Source organism: Sceloporus undulatus, chromosome 5 (assembly GCF_019175285.1).
Source record: "Sceloporus undulatus isolate JIND9_A2432 ecotype Alabama chromosome 5, SceUnd_v1.1, whole genome shotgun sequence".
NCBI lineage: Eukaryota > Metazoa > Chordata > Lepidosauria > Squamata > Phrynosomatidae > Sceloporus > Sceloporus undulatus.
In genome coordinates this window covers 103,180,284-103,207,234 of record NC_056526.1, presented here as the reverse complement: position 1 = coordinate 103,207,234, position 26,951 = coordinate 103,180,284, and the positions used below count along the sequence as shown (strand labels likewise).

The 26,951-nt window shown below is 39.4% G+C and overlaps 1 protein-coding gene across 1 annotated transcript in view; it reads right to left on the bottom strand.

Annotated features, from left to right (window-relative positions):
- Positions 1-26,951, bottom strand: part of LRP6 (LDL receptor related protein 6) — a 97,255-nt gene that overhangs the window by 28,787 nt on the left and 41,517 nt on the right. Inside the window, 11 exon segments of the mRNA XM_042467317.1 lie at positions 1,418-1,629; positions 2,262-2,291; positions 2,294-2,328; positions 2,331-2,354; positions 2,357-2,427; positions 2,429-2,461; positions 6,932-7,256; positions 9,663-9,847; positions 13,671-13,897; positions 14,578-14,867; positions 20,111-20,327. Coding sequence (XP_042323251.1) covers positions 1,418-1,629; positions 2,262-2,291; positions 2,294-2,328; positions 2,331-2,354; positions 2,357-2,427; positions 2,429-2,461; positions 6,932-7,256; positions 9,663-9,847; positions 13,671-13,897; positions 14,578-14,867; positions 20,111-20,327 — 1,649 coding nt within the window.

Below are 26,951 nucleotides of genomic sequence, written 5' to 3'. Positions count from 1 at the left end.
GTATATAAATGGCTTCAGAAACAAACAAAAGATAAGCCTGTAAATGAGTACAGTGCACCCATGCCATATGCAGGTGCACTATACGTGGCTTCCAGCTTACACAGAAGCCGTGCAATGAAAGAAATGGTGTGCAGGCCCGTGGCGCGGATCCTCGGCATAAGGGAAGAGCCTGCTATACAGGATAAGGTGATATATAAGGGGGGAAATATGGACCAATGATATAAAATTTACTTTGTGCAGTAATTTAAAAGAATATATATATGATATATAGATTTATAATATATTTTTTTCAAGAATAATTATAATGTTGTATATATTAAAATATATGCCATTTAAAATGTGGCACAGAGTCATATCAGCATTTATTTGGTCAGGGAAAAAGCCAAGAGTTAAACTGAAGAATATTTAAGATGTTATTGCTAAGAGGAGGAATGGCTTTATCATATTTAAAACTGTATTATTATTACGCATGCTGCCTAGACTGGATAAAATCAGAAAAAAGAAGAATGTTAAAAGCGGAGCGTGCATATTTGGGTGGCATGTTTATCTATTTTATGATAAATCAAAAGTGAATAGAGATTTTAAAAATAAATTCATAAGCAATCATTACTACATGTGCCGCCACTGATGAGAATTGGGTGGGGCCATCCACAAATGCTCTAATCCATGGATGGCAAGCCCACCAATAGGGAGGGCAGATTGTTTATTGATGTATTCTCCTATATATCAGCTACCAACTTGTCAATAGAATCCCCGGTTTTCTCGAAATATGTAGCTCATATCAAAGCCTAATTACTTTGGAGTGTTAGTGTTAGAAAGCATTAAAACATGGTTGATCAAGCTTTCTAATACATAAAATAATGTTTCACTGTATTAATATAATAAGCAACATTTAAATGTTTTCAATAAAACATCTTACTACTTGGCTGAACTGTGAAAATAAAAGATTCTGTTCTTTTCAGCAGTAATATGTTGCAAAAATATGGTATAGATCATCATAGAACTTTATACTCTTTACATAGGATCTTGCTCAACCACAACCAATTTGAAATCACATCACATAACCTATGCCCTGTTCATGATTTGATGGACATGCCTTGTAGAGACTGTAAGGATCCTCCTTTTTGTATTATGCTGATACTGAAAGGTATTGGATCCAGGATATTTGTGGTACAGTCTCTGTAATCAACAGAAGCTTGAATTTGGTCGTGGTTTGGGGAATAGGATTCTTGCACAAATATCTTGCAGTTAAAGAAGATTCATTTTTATGATACCCAATGGGAAAACAAAGAACCTCAAATTCACAAAACAACCAGTGAAGACAATGGTTCAAAGACAATAGTTCTAGACTGGGTGAAGAAAAGGTCAGCAAGTAAAAGAGGATCAGCTTGCATTTCTCTTGAGGCACTCCACCTACCCCTTTTCTGGATTTACAACAATGGCTCTGGGCCTATCTTGATCACTTTTCAGCACTACTCCCATCTGATTCCCATCTAGGCGTGTCACATTGATTACATTTGTAGCCTCACAAGTCCAATAGATGTAGCGGCTGTAGATGTCAATGCTCAGATCATAAGGCTGTATATCTAGGTTCTGATTTGGAACTGGACTCATCACAACTGTAAAGCTCTGTGAGTGAAGAGACAAGAAACAAATTCAAGGAAACAAGCAGAAGAGAATTAGACATTGCCATATAGCTACACAATTCACATCTACTAACAACTGACTTTTTTAAAAAAGGTTAGCTCATGTGAGAACCGTGTATTCATACTTGAACTATAAATCCAAAAAAGTGAACTGTCAGAACCTATTCTACTTCCACACCATTTACGTCGGAACTCATTTTTGGATATTATAGGAAATACGACTCATATCCTACTTCAGCACTCGTGTAACATGTTGAAGCTGCCCTGTAAAAATTTTTTTATGGTCAAGTGAACCCAGGAGGTGACTGATCAGTCTGAACAAAAACGTCCCTGATTTTTAACTCATCAGTTGGAAACACTGTTTGTAACTAACTGTATCTATTGAATATTGAATATCAGAAAGACATTTGATAGGCATATAAAACACATTTCTGTGTTTTCAAATTTGAATGACATCACATGTTAATTTTAAGAGACTAGCTCTGAAATTTTCTCTGGAAGAACATGCAGTATGTTAAAACAACAACAACATACTCTACTACAACATGATATATTTAAAACAGCCCCTATCCTGTCTCCCAATCTTTGCAGAATCAAACTACCACACTTAGATACCTGGCTGCCTGCATCCTCCTGTGCCTTCTGATAACATTCTGTCTGGAATCAATCCAGTACAACGTGTGTCTAGTGGTTCATAGTCAATGGCCCAACATTTCTGAGGCGTGGATGGAAGATGATATCTGGAACCTGCTGGTCATCTATCACCATACGATGATTGCATTCTCTGACTGAACAGCAAAAAACTTGTAGGGGCGATAGTTGAAATAAACAGATACAAAAGACATGGAGTTGGGTGAGAAAGTTTTAAACAAAACAAAATATTTAAATACAAGTGCTTATAAAATTACAGATAGCAAATACCATCACAGATATTCTCTGACACATAGGAGCTCTACTTCTTCTATGATGTCATGTGTAAATGAGTCATGTGTATAACTTAAAACAAGGTAATATATTCTTTTTTTAGAAATATGGCTTTACCACCACGTGCAACTTAAATGTATTAATCTACAAAATGTCATATGATTAAACATTACAATTTATTTAGTTGGGTTGAAATTCTAGCCACAAAATCTCTCTCTCTCTCCTCTCTCTCTCTCTCTCTCTCAGACAATGACTTATAAAAAGGCAAACATGGAAGAAGACTATAATCATGTCTCCTCTCTCTCTCTCTCTCTCTCTCATAGATATATAGATATAGTCTGACCTTTAAAAAAGTTATTAACCACAGTTTCTCAGTTTGAATATGAGACAAAGTTATGGTTAACTCCAGCTTTCCTTCTCTGATTGCATAAAGTGAGGAGGTGCACGTCACGTAGGTTATTCAAATGATACTGTATATACTCATGTATAAGTCTAGAAATTTTAGTCCGAAAATGACCCAAAAACTTGGGTCAATTTATCCATGTGTCAAAATAAGTACTGTACTTTAACCCATATATATATATATAAAAGGAACCATCCCCTTTCTCTGTGACTAGTGATAAAGGTGAGAGCTTAGTTTATCCCGGGAACACCAAAAAAAAGCATGGATCCCCTCTACTTTACCATCCATCCAGCCTTTAGGATAAGCACAAACAGTTATGCCTGCTGGAATTTTGTAAGTTGTTTGGCATTGTTTTCCTTGCTTCATCCTTTAGATCCTTTGTCACATGCCTCTAAGTTTTATCCTCAATTTATTCACAGGTCATATCAAAATCCATAATTTTGGCCCCAAAATCTGCCCTCGACTTATAGATGAGATCAACTTATAGTTGATTATATATGGTAGTCAATCTTTTACTATTAAATTGGAAACTTCACTGGCTAGATGTAACTATACAGTAGGTGAACTCAACGAATTCAGTCTAGGTAGATGATCTGCAGTCCTGTTCTATGGGCAGACCTTAGTCTGAGCACTCAGCAGTAAACCATGGTCAGGCATTAAACTCAAAGTAGTACTAGACTGTTTAGAAACAACACGGGTGCAAGCCAGGTCCTGTTACTGCTGTCAGCCCTCACCAAATGACCAGTAGATTAACTTTGGGGCTAGGGAGAAAATGCTGAAGAAATTCACAGAAAATCCCTAGCAAGGAAACATTCCCCATGAGGGATATGACTGAGGAAAAAGAATCTCTAGAATAACAGTATATGTAGGGTACCCGGTTGTCCAATCTAATAAAAAGTTTGGCCTATGTTTTGTCTCTTTTGGAAATTAATACTGAAAAATAGCACATTTATCTGTATGCCAAACTACCAGCCTTTCAACAATAAAGTTTCAGTTCTTTACCCAGTACTGTTCCTATTTCATAATTAAGAAAATATGTGCATATATATGGGGTATGGCTCACAAAAGAAAAAAAAGGCTTCAGAGCAGGATTTCTGGTTGCACTACCAAGAAAGTTAAAAGGGGGGAAATAAGTGGGGGCATGCACATGTGTGTGTGTGTGTGTATGTGTATGTGTGCACACAGGGCCTTATTGTTTTTGCCAAAAGAAATATTTAATTGAAAGCAGAAATATTTAATGCTGAGAGCATCTGACAGCAAGAGATTGTTTGGTTTTGTTTGTTTGTTTTTAAAGATTAATAGACTCCTTGCATCTAGTTACCTCAATTCAGAAGCAGGAAAACTAACAGCCTTTAAAATTTTACAGAATCATAAAAGGCCTCTGAGAACACTCAAAACCAGTCACAGACAATCCCATTATCCTCTTACATTTTCTTTTTACTTTTGATAAAAGCCTGCAAAAATAATTCAGCCACATCTGTTATTTCTCTATTTTCAGAGCTACTGTAATTTAGGGGATAAGCAACTGAACTCCACGAATCCCCCCCCCCAAATCTCACCTCTACCATTAACACAGTACAGTCATAACTCAGTTAAAAGGGTTGCTGACAGTGAAGCCCCTTTTTACACCAACCCCCCTCTTTCTTCATCATCATCTGTGTAGCGTAACTTTCTTTAGAAGCATCAGCATTGGCAGGATGGTAAAGGAGGGCTGAAGAAGCAGGGGCCCGTTCACACTACATTTTAAACTGGTTTGCAAACCGGTTTAAACTGGGGTCGTTTGCACTTGCACCAGTTATTCCTGACCCGAATTCAGGGCTCATTCCCACTTGGGTTTCCTTATCTGAATTCGAGGGGGCCCGGTGCAAATCTCCCTTCACTTGGATTATTTTGAGACTGGGATTTCAGAGGTTCTTTTCAAAAGAACCAGGTTTTTTTTTTTTGCAGGAGCTGCCAATGAGAATTTACAATTCGATCCCATTTGGGGCATCCTGCTGCCTCTGCTCTTCCTCTCTTCTTCCTTCTCATCTGACTAGTTATACAGTTATCAACAAACTTTTGCAATGCCATATCTGTGACATAGTATATAAAATGGTATAAAGGTAAAATATGTAAAAACAGTAAGATGATGGCTCGTTATGGCCAAACTCTAAAACCTAATTGGGGCAGTATATGGTGTGTTTTACCTAAACAGTACCTAAAAGTTTTCCAAATGTAACAGCAGAGGCTTCTTCAGGAATTCAGTGTTCTCTGCCTAATACGGGGACAGGTAGCCTTGCAAAGGACAGAGACAGCCCAGATCTCAAAGTTTCTTTTTTATGTTGCAAATGGAGTTTAAAATTATATTCTCTAGACTTTAAGACTCTTTGTTTTCCAGAGCCCACATGGCCAAAAGGAATGGCCTCTGCCTGCATGGATCTCAATTGAGAGCAACAACATCTTGACACTGACTTGTGACTCTAATAACATCCAAACAATGATACCTTTATTGGACCAACCAAAATGCACAATTACATGTTGCAAGCTTTTGAAGTCACACTGGCTTCTTCATCAGGCAAAAATGAGAAAGAAATTGAAGATGTGAGTCATAGGCCTGCATTTTCTGTTTATGGTCTTAGTTTAGATAGCCCTCTTTACCCAACAAAGTTATCATTGTTTGGATGTTATTGGATTCGCTATAAGGCCAACATGGCTACCCCTAGATGTTTTTTGGATGGTCATATTTTGTGCATTTTGGTTGGCCCAATAAAAGTATCACTGTTTTGTGGATTTTGGATGTTATTGTATTTTGCTATATGGCCAAAATGGCTACCCCTAGATATGTTTTCTATTTTTTCCATGTTATTTTCATACCAAATTTTCTGTTAAAGAATTAATGCTCAGAAACACATTTACTTTGTTAACTGAGGTATACCTGTGTATGATCCTCTGGTTCTGTATCTATAAATGATAATAATTATCTTACAAAGTTATTGCTCAAATTACTAAATATATAGATTAAATTCTTTAAACAATTTAAAGGTACATGCTTTGTACTGTGATTATGATCCTGTATAACTGAAAAGTCACCAGTGAGAGGGAAAATTTAAAAGCAGCAGCCAGGGAGAAATTTCATTTGGATGAGCACATGACCCTATAAGTTCTGTCACGAACGCTATCATGAGATGGCACTTGGAAATCAGGATTATCTCAAGTTTAGTGAAGTTCTTCCTCAGTTGCAACAGGGGTATGAGCAATACTAATATCACCAAGGATCACTTTAAAAGTCTGGCAAGTATTCCCTCAGATGAAAACAAATGGTTAAAAAAGAAATCAGAAACAGGAAAGCTTTGTGTGACATCAAAACCCAAGAAGACTGTTTATTGAGTCCAGTAAACTAAACCAACAACAACAACTTTGGCGTAAACTCCTTTGGAAGTCTGGTTTATTTGGGCACACTTAACCATAATCCTAGTTTGGGAAATCACATAGAATGATTTCCTTCCTAATTGGTGTACCTTCTCATTTGCAATAGAATCAATTGAGATGCATATATTAGCCTGTACCCCTTCATACTGTGGCTTATAAAACCAAAATTTCTGGCATGCTGTTAAATGTGAATGAAAACTCCCATTCCTCGGTTCCCTAAATTGCAATATGCATATAATAATACAAATCTATACTTACTGTAAAAGTTACTGACATTATATATGAAATGCATATATGCAATATAAATTCTGGTAACATGGGATAAGGCCTTTAAAAATGCTGTTTCTTTCGGTTTTGGTATTGCATGAACCAGATTCCCCAAGACTTCTATTGTGCGCATTGATGGGCCTGTATTTGGGATATACCACCTGAGTTGTAATTCATTTTGATCTGCATTTAAATTATTACTGTAGTTGTACTCAACTCAGAACCACAAAAACACAGTAGTCTCTACACCACTAAAATTGTCATCTATGTTTATGGCTTACCGCTACATGTTTTGTTGTCAGAGTTCAAGGAATAGTGAGCTGGACATCCACAAACAAAACCACCAACAGGCACTGCCAAGCAGAGATGGGAGCAATGCCCATTACTGGAAGCACACTCATTCCAGCCTGCTTGCCGGGATGAATGGAAGACTAGGATATCCATCACATAATCCAAGTGGTTTTGGATGACAGTTCTGTTTTGGCCACTGGTTTTGTTGGCACGCTCAATGCTACGCCGGCTCCAGTCTGTCCAATAGATGTAATCCTGATATTGAGTCAGACCAAATGGATGAGGCAGATCATCTGCTATAACGTCACGGTCAAGACCTATTTTTTTTAAGTGAATGAAAAGAAATATTAATTAAAAACAGGACATCTGAGTTATCAAGATGTTTCTCCACACTACAAATCAAACTACACTAGGAAGCAGAGTCTTAATCAAATATGTCTGTAGAATTCTCCACTCTGTATCACTAATCCAGTCTGATTTCTTGCACCATATACAAAATAGTGTATCTAAAGTTTCAGACACACTGTAAACATTATATGAAATTTTTAAAACTTAACAGTTTAACATGCATTTTATCTTTTAAAAACTACACAAAACAAATGGATTCTGACAGCATTAAGTTGCAAAATATACATTCTACCTTTTCTACTATAAATATAGAAAACATTTTCACCATGTTTTTTATCATATATAGTTTTGTAAGTTAAAGATGAAACAGTGAGAATAGAAATTACTACCAAACATCATTCAAGATCCATTCCTTTACCCACTTTCCTGGGAGTAAACTTTGGTGAACTAAAAGGCACTTACTTTTGAACGCATATTTACTGGCTTGTCCAGCTGGGTTGTACTTGCATGCAAACATTCTTTTAGACAAGGGAAACCTTTCTGGGCCTGAGGGCTATTCCCATTCCAGAGTGAGGGTGGTGATACACATAGCAGCACTGTCCCAGGCTAGACTCAAACATAGGATACGATTGGGGGGGGGGGGGGACCTGCTCTCTCACACACCCAATCACCTATAAACTGTGTGTGTGTATGTGTATGGACGTATGTATATGGACATGTGTGTCTGTCCCTTTTTCTTTTTCTTTGTCCTACACATCCCTAACTTTCTTTCTCTGCCACCCCCACCAAAACATTTAAGCTTAAAAATGAAACTAAACTATTATGTGGATAGCAAGCATACTGTATATACTCATGTATAAGTCTAGAAATTTTAGTCAAAAAATTGCCCCCCAAAACCTGGGTCGACTTATCCACAGGTCCTATACTAAAACTCTTATTAAAAAGGGAACCATCCCCTGGTGAAAGGCAAGGGTGCAATCTGTCAAGAGACATTGACCTCCCTCTGTTCTCTCTTCCATCCAGCATTTAGTGTCAGCCAAAATCATTATGCCTGCCAGAATTTTGTGGGTTCTTTGGCATTGTTTTCCTTTGCTTCATCATTTAGATCCTTTGTTGCATGTCCTTAAATTTCACCCTCGATTTATCCAAGGGTCATATCAAAATCCATAATTTTGGCCCCAAAGCCTACCCTCAACTTATGCATGAGGTCAACTTATAGTCGAGTATATCCTAGGTTTGTAATGCTCAAGGAGGAGAGGATTAATTCTAAACCTCCCGCTGCTGTTCATATTCCTTGTACTTGCTTAGCAGACATGAGAACTAAAGCTACCAGGGGCGGGTTACAGACCACCATTTGGGACATCCTTAGGACGTCCCAGTTTAAAAAAGGGGTGTCTCTTCTAGATGCCCTTACTCCTGTTACGGACTCTGTCCGTAACAAATGGCGGCAGCCGTTCCACATGGCTGCCACCATTTTGACGTCTTGGACGCCTAGCGTCCAGGCGTGTCGCGGCGGAAGTGATGCTGCGAAAGCGCGCCTTGCGGCGCCACTTCCGGGGCCCAGGAAGGAGTGCGATTTCTGTGCTCCTTCCTCGTAGCGTCCGGGAGTCCCGCGGTTTAGAAGCTGCGGCTCCCGGACGCTGCAAGCGGCGGCAGAGCCAGACCGCTGCTTTTCGGTGGTCTATAACCCGCCAAGGGAAATTTTTTAAAAACTTTATTGCCACTTGAAGGAGACTGAAGATGAGTTGAAGAAAGAGGCTGTGGGCCTGGGGGCAGGCAATACAGGTACATGCATCCCCTACCCCAGAGGTTCCCTGCTCTAAATCTTAATATTAATATTACTGTCCTTTATCTAAACACAATGTACACTGTTAATAACATCTTGTGGCATCTTTCTGTTTCTTTAAAAAATAGTTCCTATGGTCTAAGAACTGTTTTGAGATACAAAGAATTGCAAAAATCTGTACGTATATCAATTTTTTCTTTGCTTCCTCCTCCTACACCCCCAAGAGAACCACAAGCAGATGCAATGTGAGGGACTGGCATTGGAAAGATAAAGTCACACCCACCCATATGCTTGCTGAAGTGTTTATTTTTTCTACTCAAGCATTGGGTGTATTACTCCTGGAATATCACAGGATGGAAAAACATCTGACAAATATATTACATTCAGAAGAAAAGTTCTGTTTAAGAGTGAGCATACTAAGAGCCAAAATGAGTCTTGTGTAACCTTAACAATAAGAAAGTAAGAAGATGGACATCCAAAGAGAGAGGTGGAAAGGATCTGCAGAAGCATAAAGCCTTTCAGTCATTCCACAACCCACTTCACAACTTTGCCTGATATGAAAAATCCTAGATTGCACCCATACACTTACCTAGCATATTGGATGATTCAATCAGGTTAGTATCCAGATCGGTCCAGTATAATCTTCTTTTAACATAATCAATTGTCAGTCCATTAGCCCGTCCCACATTTGGCACCAATGTACTGCGTTCACCACCATCCATGGCAGCTCTGTCTATTTTTGGCTTGCCTCCCCATTCTGTCCAATACATAAACCTAAAGATACAAATCAAGTATTTAATTTAAAAGAAGCAACAATACAGAAATAGCTGGGAAATATAGCTAAATATTAAATGATTATACAACATAACTTCTATTTCTTATCAAACAATAACTGAAGTACATTTATCATCTTACGCTAAGCACATTTGGAGTTGCACCAATCAGGGAGAATTGTTTTATTTTATTTATATCCTACCTTTCTCCCAACATGGAATCCAAGATTATTCATAGTATGATTTGAAACAAAATACAGTTAAAACCGGTATAACAGGTAAGTTTTAAAAACAATTAAACAATCATATTAAAATAATTGATTTAAAATAGTTTTGAAACCTATTAAAATAATGACGAAAATACAACACACTCCAGTTAAAAGATCTTCTGCATCAGACAGCTTACTGCTCAAAGTCCTGAGCAAATAGAAAGTGCACTGCATCTTAGCTTCCTGTGGCAAGGAATTTCAGCATCAGCCAGGGGCTTGCTCTCAGGTCTCACCAACTAAGATAAAGTCCTCGCCTAAGCACTTTAAAACTCAGGCAAGCTCATGTTTGGAGATACAGACTTTCAGATAGTCTGCACTCAAGATGTACATGGCTTTCTGGGTCATAACCAGCACTTTTAATTGTATTGAGAAACAACCCAATCTGTGACACTTTTTCAACAGGGAAGTGAGGTTTTCCCCAGAAACAGCCCCAGTCAGCAGCCCTGGTGCATGCAGCATTTTGGATTTGCAGGTTCTGAACAGTTTTCAAAGGCAACCTATGCAGAGTGTATTACAATAACAGGATGTAATCAAGGCATGTATACTATGGCCTGATCTGACATTGCAAGAAATAAAATGATCACTTCGGGCTGGAAGCTTTCTGGGCTGAGAAACTTTGCAGTCTGCCAGATTTTGATTTGAGACCTTCTGCTGGGAATGGAAAAATTTACATCCAGCAGATCCAAATATATTTCTTATCCACCACTGGAATGTCCTGCTTTGGGAACTTATGCTTGTTACTACTTATGGAACCTTCCATGTACTAGACTATCAGTCTGGACACAGCTTTCACACCAACACAAACAATGCATATGCAGTTTTTGTTTTTCTGTTTGGACAAATGTTGAAATCTGAAGTTGAGATTCCAGTTGCATAAAGATATTTTACTATACTTAAAATGAATGTTTGATCATGAGTTTTGTATGTTCTGTGAAGTATAACATTGTTTGTTGTTGTTGTCATTTAGGTCTCTTGTTTCTGTGAACCTAGAAGTTGTTTCTGACTTATGGTGACCCAAAGGTAAACTTATCAAGGGTGACTTACAGACTGCCCAAATAAAGCTGCTTCGGGTCTCTTTGGAGGTATGCTATTTAAATGATGCATGGGTCCTAAGAGTCTGGAGGTCGTGCCAAAGCCACACTCCATTCCTAAGCACTGGAGGGCAGCTTTGGTGCAGCTTTTGGATTCTTAGGGTGCATGCATCATTTAAATAGCATACCTCCAAAGAGACCCGAAGCAGCTTTATTTGGGCAGTCTGTAACAGGCCAAGGGGTTTTATTGGTAAGGTCTGTTCAGAGGTTTTGGCTTTGCCTTCCTCTGAGGCTAAGAGTGTGACTCACCCAAGGTCACCCAGTGGGTTTCCATGGCCAAGCATGGATTTGAACCCTGGTATCCAGAATCCTAGTCTGACACTCAAACCACTACACTGTGCTATCCATTGTTTCAGGTTTACTTTCAGAAAATCAATACTCTATTTCTAAGAAATGTATACCGTATATACTCGACTATAAGTCAACCTCATGTATAAGTCGAGGGCAAGTTTTGGGGCCAAAATTATGGGTTTTTGCTATGACCCGTGGATAAGTTGAAGGTAAAATTTAGGGGCATATAACAAAGGATCTAAAGGATGAAGCAAAGCAAAATAATGTCAAAGAACTTATAAAATTCCAGCATACATAACTCTATGTGCTTGTTCTTAAGACTGGATGGATGAGAGAGTAGGAGGAGGTCAGAGCTTCACATATTATAATTCTGCTTTTCATCAGGAGATGGTTCCTTCTTTTAAATAAGAGTTAAAGTACAGTACTTACACCGACCTGTGGATAAGTCAGGTTTTTGGGGTCAATTTTTTGACCTAAATTTCTAGACTTATACATGAGTATATACAGTATGTGTTTTTGCCTCCCAATTTTGCATTCAACAGGATGTAGTCATTTTCATACGATGGGTTGACTTTTCTAGATTTGAGGCATATCTCCTGACTTGTACAAAAACTAGCAAACACGTTCCAATTCAGATCCCCCTCTTTGGGTAATTTTGGAATTAACTCATCTGGAGCCTCTAAGCTTGTGTTTATTTAAGGAAGAAAGAGATGGCTCTCTTTGCAATCTCTGATGTCAGGTTGGCTTGGCATATAATATCTGGCTACTTACAGTATGACATATGAAATCGTGCTAAACTAACCATACGGGATAATCCTAACCTGAAGGCTATGAGACATGTTTATGGAAGGAATTGATCAAATCAATGTTACTGACTGGACTACGGTCAAGATGGCTAACTGTTAGTTGCACGATTTACATGCTGCTTCTAGCTTTACAAGAATTATTTTTGTTTTTAGGCATACAGTCAGCCCTTTGTATCCGCAGGGGGGTGGGGTGGGGTTGGACCCTTCCACAGATGAAAATAATTGCAGCTCAAGTGCCCCGTGCATGCGGTGCCATTGAGTTGAAGGGGGTGGAGCCATCTGCAGATGCTCAAATCTGCAGATTGCAAACCCACAGTTGGGGTGAGCTGACTGTATAAAGATACAGAAGGATACAAGAGCAGAAACAGAGGGCCAATACAGACAGGCAGAAAGGAGCGCTGAGACGCCGCCTCTTTCTGCCCCACACGGAGGACGTAGCAGCCAAATGTTGTGGCCTCCAGGAGTCCTAAAAAGAACCCGCTTCCGGCAGGTTCTTCTTAGGGTGTGCATGTGATGCCATTGGTGCCATCACATGCGCTGGTAATGTCTGCATGGTGTGGCGTCATTTGGATGCTGCACCATGCGTGCATTATCATGGCAGCCCCCATGTAGATGGGTAGGGTTCAGGAGCATGTGGTTGCTCCGCTGTCCCAAGCCCTAATTTCGGCCCCAGGATGGCACTTTTTGCCCATCTGTATTGGGCCGCAGTCTCCTGAATAACTCCTGTCTAGTAGAAAAATTACAGCATTCACTGTAAAACCAATGAATCACAAAAATTAATTAAGATCAGCTAAACAGAAGGTTCACCAAACATATATTTACAATGTTATCAAAAGACCGTGGATGGCCTATGCTGAACAGGTATGGACAACCGTAACAATGATGTTTGTAAAAAATAAGAGTGACTCACAGATGGATAATTTATTTTAAACCCCTGCCTTGTGGGTTGCATTATCATACAATGAGTTCATTTTTATATTCTAATTATTCTTATGCAGATCAACATGTTTGAAAACCACTGATATGAGAAAAATAAGCCTTGGAGATTTATCTTGGATTCCTCAATGCGGGTAACAGTAAATAACCTTTCCTGAAATATCACTTGTCATCACTATTGTTCTTTTTCTGCACTAATTGACCACAGAACAGCACTATTGTGTGAACTGAGACTGTACTGTCCTGACATTGTACCCAAGAATCTTCTGCAATGTACAGTGATTTCTCAGCATGTCAACTGTATAAAGAAACACTCTGTCTATACTAGCAGTCCCAGAGATAGCCACTGTTTTCTGTTTTGGACCTTAATAAAATATAGTTTCAGCATCTTGCATAATCATGTAACATTCAAAATTAACCAAGTAACCCACCCTTCAGCAGGATCCAGTGCCAAAGCCCGAGGACTATCCAGATCCTTCCACACTAGAACCTGGCGATGTTGCCCATCTAACTTGGACACTTCAATACGATTTGTTCCTGTATCAGCCCAATACAAATTTTTTCCTAACCAATCCACAGCCATGCCTTCTGGGTAATCTAAGCCAAACTCAACTACATGCTCCAAGGCACTTCCGTTCATGAATGCTCTGCTGATGGTCTGCAGGAAAAGGATGCAGGGGGTGGGGCAGGGAGAAAAAACACAGAGAAATTTAGAAAGCATTGTAACATTTGGCACAAGATCCAGAGTCTTTCATTGCAATGTTGTCCTTGGGAAGTACCAGTAACTCACTCTCTGACCTGATCTGTAACATTGATTGTTTTCACAGAACTGCACTATTTGTAATACACATTGTAGCATAAGCTGTATTGAGAATTCTGGTGCATCTTTACTCACTTCTATAGTATATCACTGCCATGTTTTAGTAGGGAGGGGGTATAAGTGGTCATAGAATCATAGAGCTGGAAGGGTTACCCAGGTTATCTGTTGGGAAAACCCCCAACAGATGGCCATCCAGCCTCTCTTTAAAATCTTCCAAAGATTGCATGGGGTTCCCTTTGTCTGAGAGGAACTGAATAGTATATCTGAATAATCCAGAACCCCTGCATTGGGACAGCTCTTTTTGCTTCAAACGTTAGAGACCTGAGTCACCTTGAAAACATCCTCGGTAAGAGGTCTCTTCAGTAAAATGCAAGTGCTGTGCTTAAATACTTTTTGAAACCAAAAACCAATGGTGGTTAATTACATCATTTAATGTATTTTTAAATTCCTACTGATCAAAGGTCTGTGGGTAAAATACAACTGGTTAATATATAAAATATTTTTAAATACACCAATACCTTTAATGAAATGTCTGTCCAATATATGCGATTGTCAGTCACATCAAAATCTAGAGCAGAAGCTTCTTTCACTCCTGTGAGTGGAATGGCAACATTATTGTTGTTAGTTTCCAAAGATATTCTCCTGATATCAGCTCTACGAGAAAACAGCAAGAACGCTTCTGGAACTATGCAGGTCTTCATATCACTTATGAGCTCCAGACCTATGGGGCAGGCGCAGCGCAAACCTTGAGGCCTGTACAGGCAAAGGTGACTGCAACCCCCATTGGATTCTGCACAGGGATTTGAACCTAAAAGAAATGGAAACAAAATGCACATATAACTCACTATTCTCTCATGTAAAATTAATATACACAATTCTGACTTCACAAGCATTAACAGTTATAACAGCTTTACCCTTGTACTTTCCACAACTATAATATGGTCAGCCCACACAGCAGATTCATGTGAAATAGATATCTGTAGACTGGATCTCTTCTTACTACAATACAGAAAATTACTATCTTTCTATATGATAACAAAGGATGCATACGTTATAAGCCAATTTAAGAACCACTGTTGTATGATTACTGACCTGATTCATTCGGTCACAACTAAATAAGAACAAATGAAATCTGTTATTTAAATTTGTTGCTGTTGTTGTGTGTCTTCAAATTGTTTTTGACTTACGGAGACCTTAAGGTGGACTTATCATAGGGTTCTATAGAGCATCACAGAAATATGTAAAAGCATATCACTTTTGTTTTGGTCAAACTCATTTGTTTATACATCTAACTCAGTTTGAATACCACTAATTACTTCCATGCAGCCAATGGTAATTTCAGACAAATCACTGAAAAGAGGCAACGTATAGGTTGGGATCTTCCTGGTGCACTGTGCTGCCATACAAATCTTTATACTAGCAGCTGCACTTTTGATAAATGTATAGCAATGGCAAGAGAAAGCAGATTAGTTTGCTTATTTCACCAATTTCTGCCTTCTGTGTAGGTCTCCATTGTTAGGTTGTTTTGGAAAAGCTGGTTTGAAAAATTCTTCCAAGAAATGTATCCTATGCTCTGGGGACAGGTCCTGCCTGCTGCTTGAAAGGAATGATTCCAGCAAGTTAAATACTAAAAGTGAGGGGCGTGACAGATGAGCAGAAAGGGGTGGTGAGATGCCACCCCATTCTGTCCTGTATGGAGACTGTGGCAACCAAACACTGTGGGCTCCAGGAGACCTAAAAAGAACCTGATCCCTGGTGGGTTCTTTTTAGGCTTCATGCAGGGTGTCATTGGTGCGCTTGCGTGCCATGACATCCATGCGGTGTGGTGCAGTTTGGGTGCTGCGCTAGGCAAACATCATCGTTGTGTGCCCCATATGGACAGGTGTGTGCCATGAAGGTGCCTGGGCAGCATGGTGAGAACTTTGAGCGTGGGGATGCTCAGCCCTCACCCCACCCGCAGGACAGTGCATTTCACCTATCTGTACCAGGCCTAAGTTAATTCATTAATTAATTCATTAAAATTAGTTAAAAATCAAGTTGAGTCAATGCATCATTTATTGTTGAATTACTAGAGTCCGAGACAATCGACTTGAATCTACTTCAGTGAGGATCTCTGCATGCAGCTTCAATAAAACCCTGGATGCTATCAGACATAGTTCCTAAGGATGCGGTCAACTACAAGGTCTTAAGATCTGGGTGCTGCACCTGTCCATCATGGACAGTAAACAGGTTGGGCTGGAAACCACACAGATGTACATCTGCTAAGCTATATGGAAGTTGCTTCTGATGTGAATCACTGGTTGGTCAGGCCACAGCTGCCTGATGAACAGAGGATACAGGGGCTGACTGTAGAATGAGAGATCTAGCTGGTGACAGTACTGTTGAATGATGAGCATATTACTGAACCACATGGTGATATGGGATATCACAGACATGGTCAGCATCCACAAAGTATTACCCATGGTACCCATGGTATTTCTCTCAGAATAGAGCGAGTATAAGGAGAGGAGTGTGATTTATTTATTCATTTATTTTATGTTCCATCTTCCTCCGGGTATAGGGGATGCAAGGTGGCCAACAAAATTTAAAACAGTCAAACAGTATGAAACATTAAAAATACAAAGTTTTAAAAACAATTAAATAATTTCAAAAGATTAAAAACAGTACATTATTAAAATTTAAAACTGTTTTTTTTAAAAAACCCTCTTGTATCAGTTGGAATGGCTAGAACAATCTTGATGATGATGACACCAAAAGCCATTGCAATACCTCCAGCCACTTTCAGAACCATGTCCCAAGAAAGATCTACCTTGATACCAAGAAGAAGGCGAATGAGAGGATGAGGTAGCAGAGTAGCAGACAACCTCTTGACGTAGAGGAAATAGATTCTGTACTGGTGTCTATGGAGATCAAGACCCAGTCCGTGGAGATCAGGACCCAGTAGTGCTCAGGACCCTGATGTCTGATGGACCATACTGGCATTGGCAAGTGACTTTGGTGGGGGGAGGCTCAACAATCCCCTCTTTGGATGCTGATCAAACCTGAATTTGCAGTATCTGGAGGGACTCTGCAGGAGAAGAAGCTGTACAGCTGTCGAAACCAGCAAAACCATGGGTTCGACAATCTCAAGCACAGGAGTGTCTCAAAAAGGTTTATGCTCTTTCTTGGAGTGTCTTCTCTTTTTTCTGGAATGATGTGGGGAAGAATGCTCAATTGCCAAAGAATGTTTCAGTGTTAGTGGAATGTTTCGCTGAGATGGTATGGTTTGTGGTGACTTAGGTTTCCTGACTGTGGCCACAGCACTAAGGCTTGAAACTGAAGATTTCTGCTTCATCAACACTGGAGAAACATCGGATTCAAGATGCCATTTCCGACGTTAGCTGCCAATTCAGAGGCGTTGGAACCCAAAGGTTGTTCTTGAGAAGAATGGCTGATTGTTGGTTCTGAGGTTGCTCTCAGTGGTGCAGAAATAGTTGCAATTGGCAGCTGTGGTAGTTTCTAGGTCTCCTCATATAGAAATGCCTTTAGCTGTCATTCTCTGTTTTTGCAAAGTCTGAAGGCCTTGCAATGGGCACAGATACTAACATTATGCCCCTTGCCCAGGCACAACAGACAACACACATCTTAATCGCAGCTGAGAAGCACAACTCCACAGTGAGCTGAGAAGAAGAGTCTTGGGTAACCTAAGCTGATGAAGAGATATCAGGCAGCCATAGGGAAAACCAAAAGAGTAGCCAAATGTCAAGACAAATTTATCCAAAAACTGTTAATGTGAGTAAAACACTAGCAAGGCTTCTTAGGTACTGATCATGTGGCAGATGAAAGGAAATGAGGTAAATGAGTGGAAACAGTGAGAGAGAGAAGTATAGAATCACAGAGTTGGAAGAGACCACAAGGGCCATCTAGTCCAACCCCCTGCCATGCAGGAACTCACAATCCAAGCATTCTTGACAGATGGTCATCCAGCCCACTTAAAAACCTCCAAAGAAGGAGACTCCACGACACTCCAATGGAGCATGTTCCACTGTCAAACAACAATTACTGTCAAGAAGTTCTTCCTAAGGTTGAGGTGGAACCTTTTTTCCTGTAGTTTGAATCCATTGCTCCGGGTCCTACTCTCTGGAGCTGCAGAAAACAAACTTGCTCCATCTTTAGAGTGACATCCTTCCACATATGGCTATCATATCATCTCTTAACCCTCTCTTCTCCATGCTAAACATACCCAGCTCCCTACATTACTCCTCATAGGGCATGGTTTCCAGACTTTTCACCATTTTGGTTGCCTCCCTCTCCAACTCTCCAGCTTGTCAATATCCTTTTTGAACTGTGGCCCCCAGAACTGGATATAGTATTCCAGGTGAAGCCTGACCAATGCAGAGTGGTACTATTACTTCCATAGGTCTAGACACTATAGTTCCATTTATGAACCCTAGAATTGCATTGGCTTTTTTTAGCTACCACATCACACTGTTGACTCATGTTCAACTTGTGGTCTACTAGGACTTCAAATTCATTTCACATGTACTGTTGTCAACCCAGATGCCGCCCCCTCCTGTATCTGTGCACTTTATTTTTTCTGCCTTAATGAGTTCTCCCTGTTGAAATTCATTTGTTGGTTTTAGCTTTCTAATCCATTAAGTTCATTTTGAATTTTGATCCTGTCCTCTGGGCTATTAGCTACCACTCCTAATTTGGTGTCATCTGCAAATTTCATAAACGTGCTCTCTATTCCTTCATCCAAGTCATTGATAAAAATGTTGAATAGCACTGGGCCCAGGACAGAATCCTATAGCACCCTGCTAGCCACTTCTCTCCAGGATGAAGAGGAGCCATTGGTGAGCACCCTAGCTTTTTTGCACATAGTTGAAAGTGGGCAGAGCTACCACCAAAAGGCCTGGCTAGCTATTCTACAAGTTCTGAAAATGCACTGCACAGACACGGTATAATCCAACAGCATGAGTCATAGAGACCACGAAGAAGCAGCACCTTTCATCAAATAACTTGGCCAGAATGACTTTTTAAAAGTTTCCTTTGAAAAGCATTTTGATTTGATATTTGTGACTACTGTTTTCATCTTGTGCTTTTATATTGTTTTGTTTGCTGTTTATTATTACTGCATTTTATGCTATTTTAGGTTTTCTCTGATTTTATTGTTGATTTAGTTTTAGTATTTAACATTTTTATTACACTACTTTCCACTCTAGAAAAGCTCAAAAGAGAATGGCGGACTACGAATCTGGAGACCAGGGTTTGAACAGCCATTTGGTCATGGAAACTCACTAGTTGACCTTGGGAAAGTCACACACTCTCATCCTCAGAAGGTGGCAAAAACAAATTGTTTCTAAAAAAAATTCTGCCAAGAAAACCCGTTAGGGTCACCATAGGTCAGAAATGACTTGAAGGCACATGACAACAACAACTATGCCATACAATCTCTAGGTTACTTATAATAAAGTAAGTTTAAATAATGTAAATTTTTGAAAAACTAAACATTCTAAAACATATTAAACAATTTGATAAATTAAAATTAAATGATTAAAAAATACAGTTTAATACTATGTATAGAGCTTTGAGGCCAAAAAGACGTTAAAGTAAAATCTATGTTGATGGCATACAGGCCTCCAGGAAGAGGGTCTTCTCCTGTATCCTCACACAATGCACTGCTACCACTAGTAAGACACAAAGGAGGAATCTTCCAGAAAATCTTAACCCTTAGGCAAGGATATATAGATGTGGGAGCCAACGTGGTTTCCAACTGGAGACCATGGTTCAAAACCACACTTGGTCATGGAAACCTACTGAATGACCTTGGACAAGTCACTCTTTTTCAGCCTTAGAGGAAGGCAGTGGTAAAACCCTTCTGAATAAATCTTGCTAAGAAAACCCCATGATAGGTTCACCACTCTGTTTGATGGCATATTGAGGATACTATAGCATTAGCAAAGGAATACTTTTTTTGGCTGACCTCAAATTTAACTGCCTCCATTTAAAATTATTTAAAAGAAGCCTTACTGAGCTTTAATTTACAATTCAGATTTTTAAGACACTCACCAATTATCTGATGGACATTTGTAGCCTTCAGCCCCATGAGGTCTGGTAACTGATCGATAATGATTTCCCTTTCTGCTGTCTGTTTATGAACTCGCTCAATGCTTCGCCTTTGCCAGTCTGTCCAATAAATATAGTCTCCCAAAAGTGTGAAGCCAAAGATATGAGGCAGCTTGTCCTCCACAAGGACTCTCCTGTTGGTTCCATCTGTGTTCATCACCTTCAGGTGAAGTAAATAATATTAATATTATATTATGATGTAAATATGTTATATTATAATGTAAACTATAAATATTATGATGTAAATGAACTACACATATACACACACATACAGGGATGGAGTGTTAGAACCTATGTTCTGCACCCAAAACTGTAAATTTTCAAACCTCACAAAGTTAAATTTTATTTCACAATATATACAGTATAACGCTCTGGCCTTGCCCCTTGCACTCCTTGTGGTTAAGTACTTGCATATCACATGTTATGAGAGCATTCAGTCACACCTTCTTGAGATGCAGCTGAACTGCATACTCTCAGAAACTATTGCATGCTACATCTTTGCTTAAAACGTTATTAGGGCTTCCCACCCTCTGTACAGCGTTTTCTTGCGGGGGCAGGGTTGGGGTCGGTAAATGATGGTTTCGATTTATTTAGGCACTGGGTAGCATGTGACAAAGGGCCATGCCCCAATACTACTGAATGGCAGGGAGTAAACTAAATGACACTTTGGGTCCCCGTCAGCATCTCTCTGATTCCATGGTAATGATATCTAAAATTCAGCAGAGCAACTGTTAAACTAAACCCTGAGACAGCTGACAGAAGCTGAGGTGTGTCTGGTTAAAGATGAATATCCCCAATGAACAAGGGTGAAAACAAACTTAATCCCCAAACAGAGATATGGTGGAAGTAGGCTAGACACATAACAAAGAGCCAACACTATGATTTTAAAGAATACAGATACAATAAGCATAAAAGAAACCTAAGAAAATGAAGAGAACCAGCAGGATACAGTAATTTTTGGAAATAAACGTTACAGAAAGAGCTTGAAAGGACATCGTGGGAATTGTGGTGCTTTTGTATATTGAAAAGGACACAGCATAGAACAGACTAAAAACATTATCAGATTTCTTCACAACCTGTAACAATATGAGAAACAATGAGCCCGAACAGACAGGCCAAAATAAAGGTGCTTCGGACCACTCTGGAAGCAGACCCTAAATACTGTAACTGGAATGTTTCAAGATCAGGAAAGCTAGCACACTAAGTCACACTATGGTTAATGAGATATGCTATGGAAATGGTTTAAAGAAGAAAGGCTTTCTTAAGAAATGCAAGTCTTACCAAAGGAAAGTAGTCAATGTGGGACCAGTTTTTGAAACAGGTCTAAGGGAATCCACGAAATTACAATACAGTAATCTTAACATCAGTTCAACTTCCTGTTGTTTTTTAACATGTATACAATTGACGGTGTACTTTCAAACAGCTGCTGACTGATTTATGATTTACATGCATTTAACATGTATAAAACTGAGTTTACACAGTGTACTTTCAAATGCCTGCTAAGTCCCACACTAAAGATTCTTGATCAGACTTAACAATCACAGGAAAAGATATCGTCTTATTGACTGATATTCCCCTTATGGTACTCAGTGACACGCCAAGCCCATTAAGTTGGAAAAATCAATATTTCAGCACCCAATGAAACCTTGGTCAGTGACAAGAAATGGCAGTGGCAGGTACATGTACTACAAGGTTAAGCAATGTTCATGCTGTCAGAAAGAATCATTTAGTGAGGGGCATAATTTAGGGGCATGAAGACATTTTGCTGTAAGAGACAGCCTACGTCATGCACCCAAAAAATAGCTAGCCTCATTTTTAAAAGATAAACTTTTTACAACACAATCTGATTTATATCTTCACCTAAGCAGAGATCTACACTGAGTGGAGGTAAGACTGCTGCTTTAATTGAATTCCTTTAATAAATTGGTGGCATTTCTAAGAAAATCAAAGAGTCAATTTGAAATAACGTGAGTTGGCTTTAGGCTCATGTCTTTCTCTTCCTCTGTCTCCTATTTAGCACTAATCACCACCGCTGGGATGTCTAAACTGTAACATATGGTTAGCACCCTCTCCAGAAACCCAGGATAGTAAACTCCCTTCCAGCCATGAGTTATAATTCTACCTCTAACCATAACTAGCCAGTTTGAACATAGGAACAAATATTGTTTGGTGCTAAACAGAAAACACTGGCTCAGATCCTATACATTTTTAGCATTTGGTATAAATATATTACAGTATAGATACCATTTTTCACACTTGTGCAAACTGCCGTTGAATAAGTATCACAGTCTTCCTCTTGCTTTTGTAAAACAGTTACAGTAATTAATTCCTCACTTGGCAAGTCAAAGGTGAGGGAGAGGATTCTTTGTGTGCTTGTGGAACCATTAGCATAGGGTGACCAGGCGTCCTCCTTTCCCAGGACCTGTCCTACATTTCAGCCTTCTGTCCAGGAGGAATTCCAGAATCTCCTCCATTTTGAGCATGACTAAGAAGTGTTTTCAGCTTTTATTTTGCCATGTCCTATATTTTTTCAATGTCCTACATTTCATGGTGTCTTACCCTACTTTGCAGTTAGGACATCTGGCCACCCTGCACTAGCACAACTCGGGCTCACAGTTAAGAAAACTTAGTCCAACACGATTCCGGCCAGAAACAAAAACCTGCGTGGTGGGGAAGCTCACAATGACTGAATTGGGCCTGCATATTAGAAATTTTGATGTCTGGATTTATTTGCATGACATTATAGAAACTACAACAAGCCCTCGGTACGTGCCAGGGCCCCGCCGCCATGGGTACTAAAATCTGTGGATGCTCAAGTCTCATTAAATACAATGGCATACTAAAATGATGTCCTTAAATAAAATTGCTAAATCAAACTGCTTTTTGAGATTTATATTTTTTAAAAATATTTTCAAGCTGGAGATGGTTGAATCTGAGGATAAAGAATCTGTGGATACGAATTATCCTATGATTATTTCCCCCCATTTATTTAAAGTCTTACAAAACATTTTAATATCCCCCCCCACCCTTAGTTCATAGTGCACCAGCCAAGAGCTTGTTTATTAATAGTCAGTCACCACTGATTTCAATGAATCATGCCAATCCAGTTCTGAGAAAATGCATCTAAGTACCTGGACAATTTCAACAGGAAAGAGGAAACCCTTAAAGTCAACAAGGTTTGGCTACCAGTCCTGAAAGACAGCAAGACAAAGACTCAACAAATGCAAATGAGAACTCTCCCAGCAGACAATGAGCACTATCAAGCAGACATTAATCCTCTTGTGCAGACCCTCACACCCTGAGGCCTGCCATTAGCAACAAAAACAATATACATGCAAATTCACTCCTGCCTCTTTCCAGGTCACACATTATATTTACCCAAGTCCTTTCCAGGCAAACATTCTCTGAAGATGCCAGCCACAGATGATGGCGAAATGCCAGGAAGAAACTTTTCTGGAACATGTCCACATAACCCGAAAAAAACCACAAAAAACCATGGATGCCGGCCATGAAAGCCTTAGACTTTACAATGCATCTAAGATTATTTTATAGTGGGGGGGGGGGGATTTGGAGAAATGTCACCCAAAGCAGGGCCTCAAGCACATATACTATATACAACCCCATTCGTGCATTTCAAAATAGTCAGACCAGCTCTCAAATTACAACACTCAGCAGATTTGAAGTATCTGTTTCGTCTGCATTTTTCCCTTAATACTTGCACATGGCCTGGCCCCTTCTAAAGCAAGCAATACAACAGTCTGTTCTCATTTTGGCAAGGAGTCAGACCTATCAATTTCCATCTCTCTTTCAGAAAGGTTGCGGGGAAAGGGGAAGAACAGAGAACAGTGGGTATAAAGTGTGTGCTTCAGTCTTACTATTAACAACCTATGTCTCTGAGGCAGGGGGAAATGTCTAAAGGCTACAACAAGTGTTTCCTAAACTCCTGAAGCCAGGGGAGGGGTGGAAGAGATGGTTAACTTAAAAAAGGAGGCACAATTCACTCCATCCTCTCAAACAAAACATCTTTATATTTGCTGATCAGCTCCCAAAACAAAACAAAACAAAAGGGTGACAGCCCAATGGATATTGCCTTCAACCTCCATTTGCATAATCAGTTAAGGCTCAGGGATGGAAATATATTTTAAAGTAACATTTTCTGAGATTTGCCCACAGTTCTAGCATGGCCTATATTGACAGTTTTGCTGTATCTCTCTTCTTCCCTTTGAAGCGATGATAACTTGGTATCATCAATCACAAAAGTCAATGATGCACAGGACAAGGAAAACCTAACTATGGGTGCACAGACTACTAGTGGATGCACTAGAATGGCACTTTAATTTTACAAGACAAACTTCAGCTCTCCTCCTATCAACCATCAACAGTTGCTACAAACAAGTTTGGAATTCATTGTACAAGGGAAACAAAAATCTACCAAAAATGTAAGCAAAAACAGAAAAAAGAGAAGAAGGGTTGTTTAAACTTTAAGTTGCAGACTTTCAAATCAGCATGAAAATATTAAAGGGAGTATTTTCATAAAATAAGTATTCAGCTTCCCAAATTTGTTTTCTTGATCATTATTCCTAATTATCCCTAATTCCTAACAACCAGATCACTTCATCATTACATATTTAGATGTGCACCATAAGCACTGTTCAGATGTTGATATTAATATAAAAATAAATGCAAGGGGGTGGGTACTTAGAAAAGTATGGGGCTATGCCTGCCAGCTTTGGTCTTTCCAGGTTAAAATAATGCCAAATGCACAAGACCATACTGATATTATGAACCCAGACATTAAGAACAAATCCGTTAAAGCAGTGGTTCCCAACCTGTGGGTCGGGACCCCTTTGGGGGTCAAATGACCCTTTCATGGGGGTCGCCTAAGACCATTGGAAAACACCTATTTAATTACAGTTATGAAGTAGCAATGAAAATAATTTCATGGGTTTGGGTCACCACAACATGAGGAACTGTATTAAAGGGTCACCGCATTAGGAAGGTTGGGAACCACTGCGTTAAAGGCATATACGCAAATACAACTCATAAGGACTTGGACGTCAGGGAGTTAGCAGCTCCAGCAGTGCAGTCCCAATTCCTCCTATATTAAAAAGAACAGTTTGAGATATTTTAAGTGCACAACTAATTTATTTAAAAAGTTGTACAGTGGACCCCTCACATTGGTGGGCTGGCGATCCACAGATTTTATAGCCACAGATCTCTATGGCCCATATTATTCAATGGCAGCACATGCATACAGAAGTGCTGACATATACTTTGCCATTACTTAATATTATTGGCCACGCCAATCAGCGTTTTTTGCCATCTGCAAGGGAAGGGGGCAAAACCGAACCCCTGCGGATGGGAAGGGTCCAATATAAACATATCTAACACAGAGTGACATCTTTGGAGGCTCTGCAGAATGGCTACGAGGGTTTTGTTTATGTAACAAACCCAGATTTATCTATCTGCAACATGTGACATTTGTTCATGGCTTCATAAAATAGGGTCTGTCCAGAAGAAATGAATGCATGGGTTTAGTGAGAACACACTCTATGAGTTTTTAAGTATCAGGTTGAAAAGAACAATGGTAGTGCAAGAATCAGATACCTGGGTAACAAAACACTTGCTAAAACTAGAACCTCTAATAAGTAGAGACAATGGCTAATGCTTCCTTTGACATCAGTATTGCTTTTCCAAAGTTCATCATTAGTAGGAGTTAGTGTGCAATTTCTGCCTTTTTTGGACAAGGGGAGAACAGAGAACAGAAGAATGGATAGATTTTTCTAAAACCCTTTAAGGCAAGAAGAGCTTGTATTAAATATGGAGAAGATTCACAACACATATGTAACGTGGAGATACTAGTGGGAGACCAGTAGTGGGCATAATAAACACAGCCAAAAGAGGAAAAATCCTGTTCCATGCCATATTCTATGTAGAGCAACAAATAAATAAATATATAAAGCCAATTTAACAAAGCAGATCATACATTTTTAAGCCCATCGCATGGCAGGGGAAAAAACTCAAGTCAATGAGAAATCTTCCCCACTGGTAAGCACAATAGCAGCCATCCGATTCAATAGACATTTATCAGCTGTGAAACCTGACGAGATAAATGAGGAAGCTGTTGAGCCACAGCCTTCCTCTGCCTGCTGCAAGCTGCCAGATAAAATGGGAACAAAAGCTCCCTGTTGAACCCCCTACCAGTCTCCATTAGCCCCTGCTGATGCTTTATTATCTGAGGGCTATGTAATGGTGCACAGCATGAATCACCATGAATTGGTAAGCTTAAAGGGGGGGGGGGGACAAAACCTATTTTTGAAAGAGACATCTTCCTTTTTCCAAATGACTCAGCAAGCTTGTTATCTGAATAATGCATGCTGGGAAGCAAAAAAGTTACCTTTTATCATGTAGCTGTGAAAACCTTTAGGACTTCATGTTATCCAATACAGTTCACAACACTCCAAAATTTATTTCATACATTATACACACAATCATAAAAACAAGACGGTCAGCAACCACATATCAATATGTATGTTGAGTGCTGCTGAGTGATTCAAGGGGATATTCCTTTCACAAGATAATAACGGTTCTGGTTTTCCAGTAATTTTATACTACATCTGGTTTTTATCCTATAGTTTGGAACCAAAGCTTAGCACAAAGAGAGGGAAGTTGAATACTGAGTTGAATACAGTTGAAGTACTTCACTCCTATTAGCTAGGATCTGTTTAATACAGACAATTTTTAAAATAATGTACTGTACTGTTGTGTTACCAGCTTGGAATCT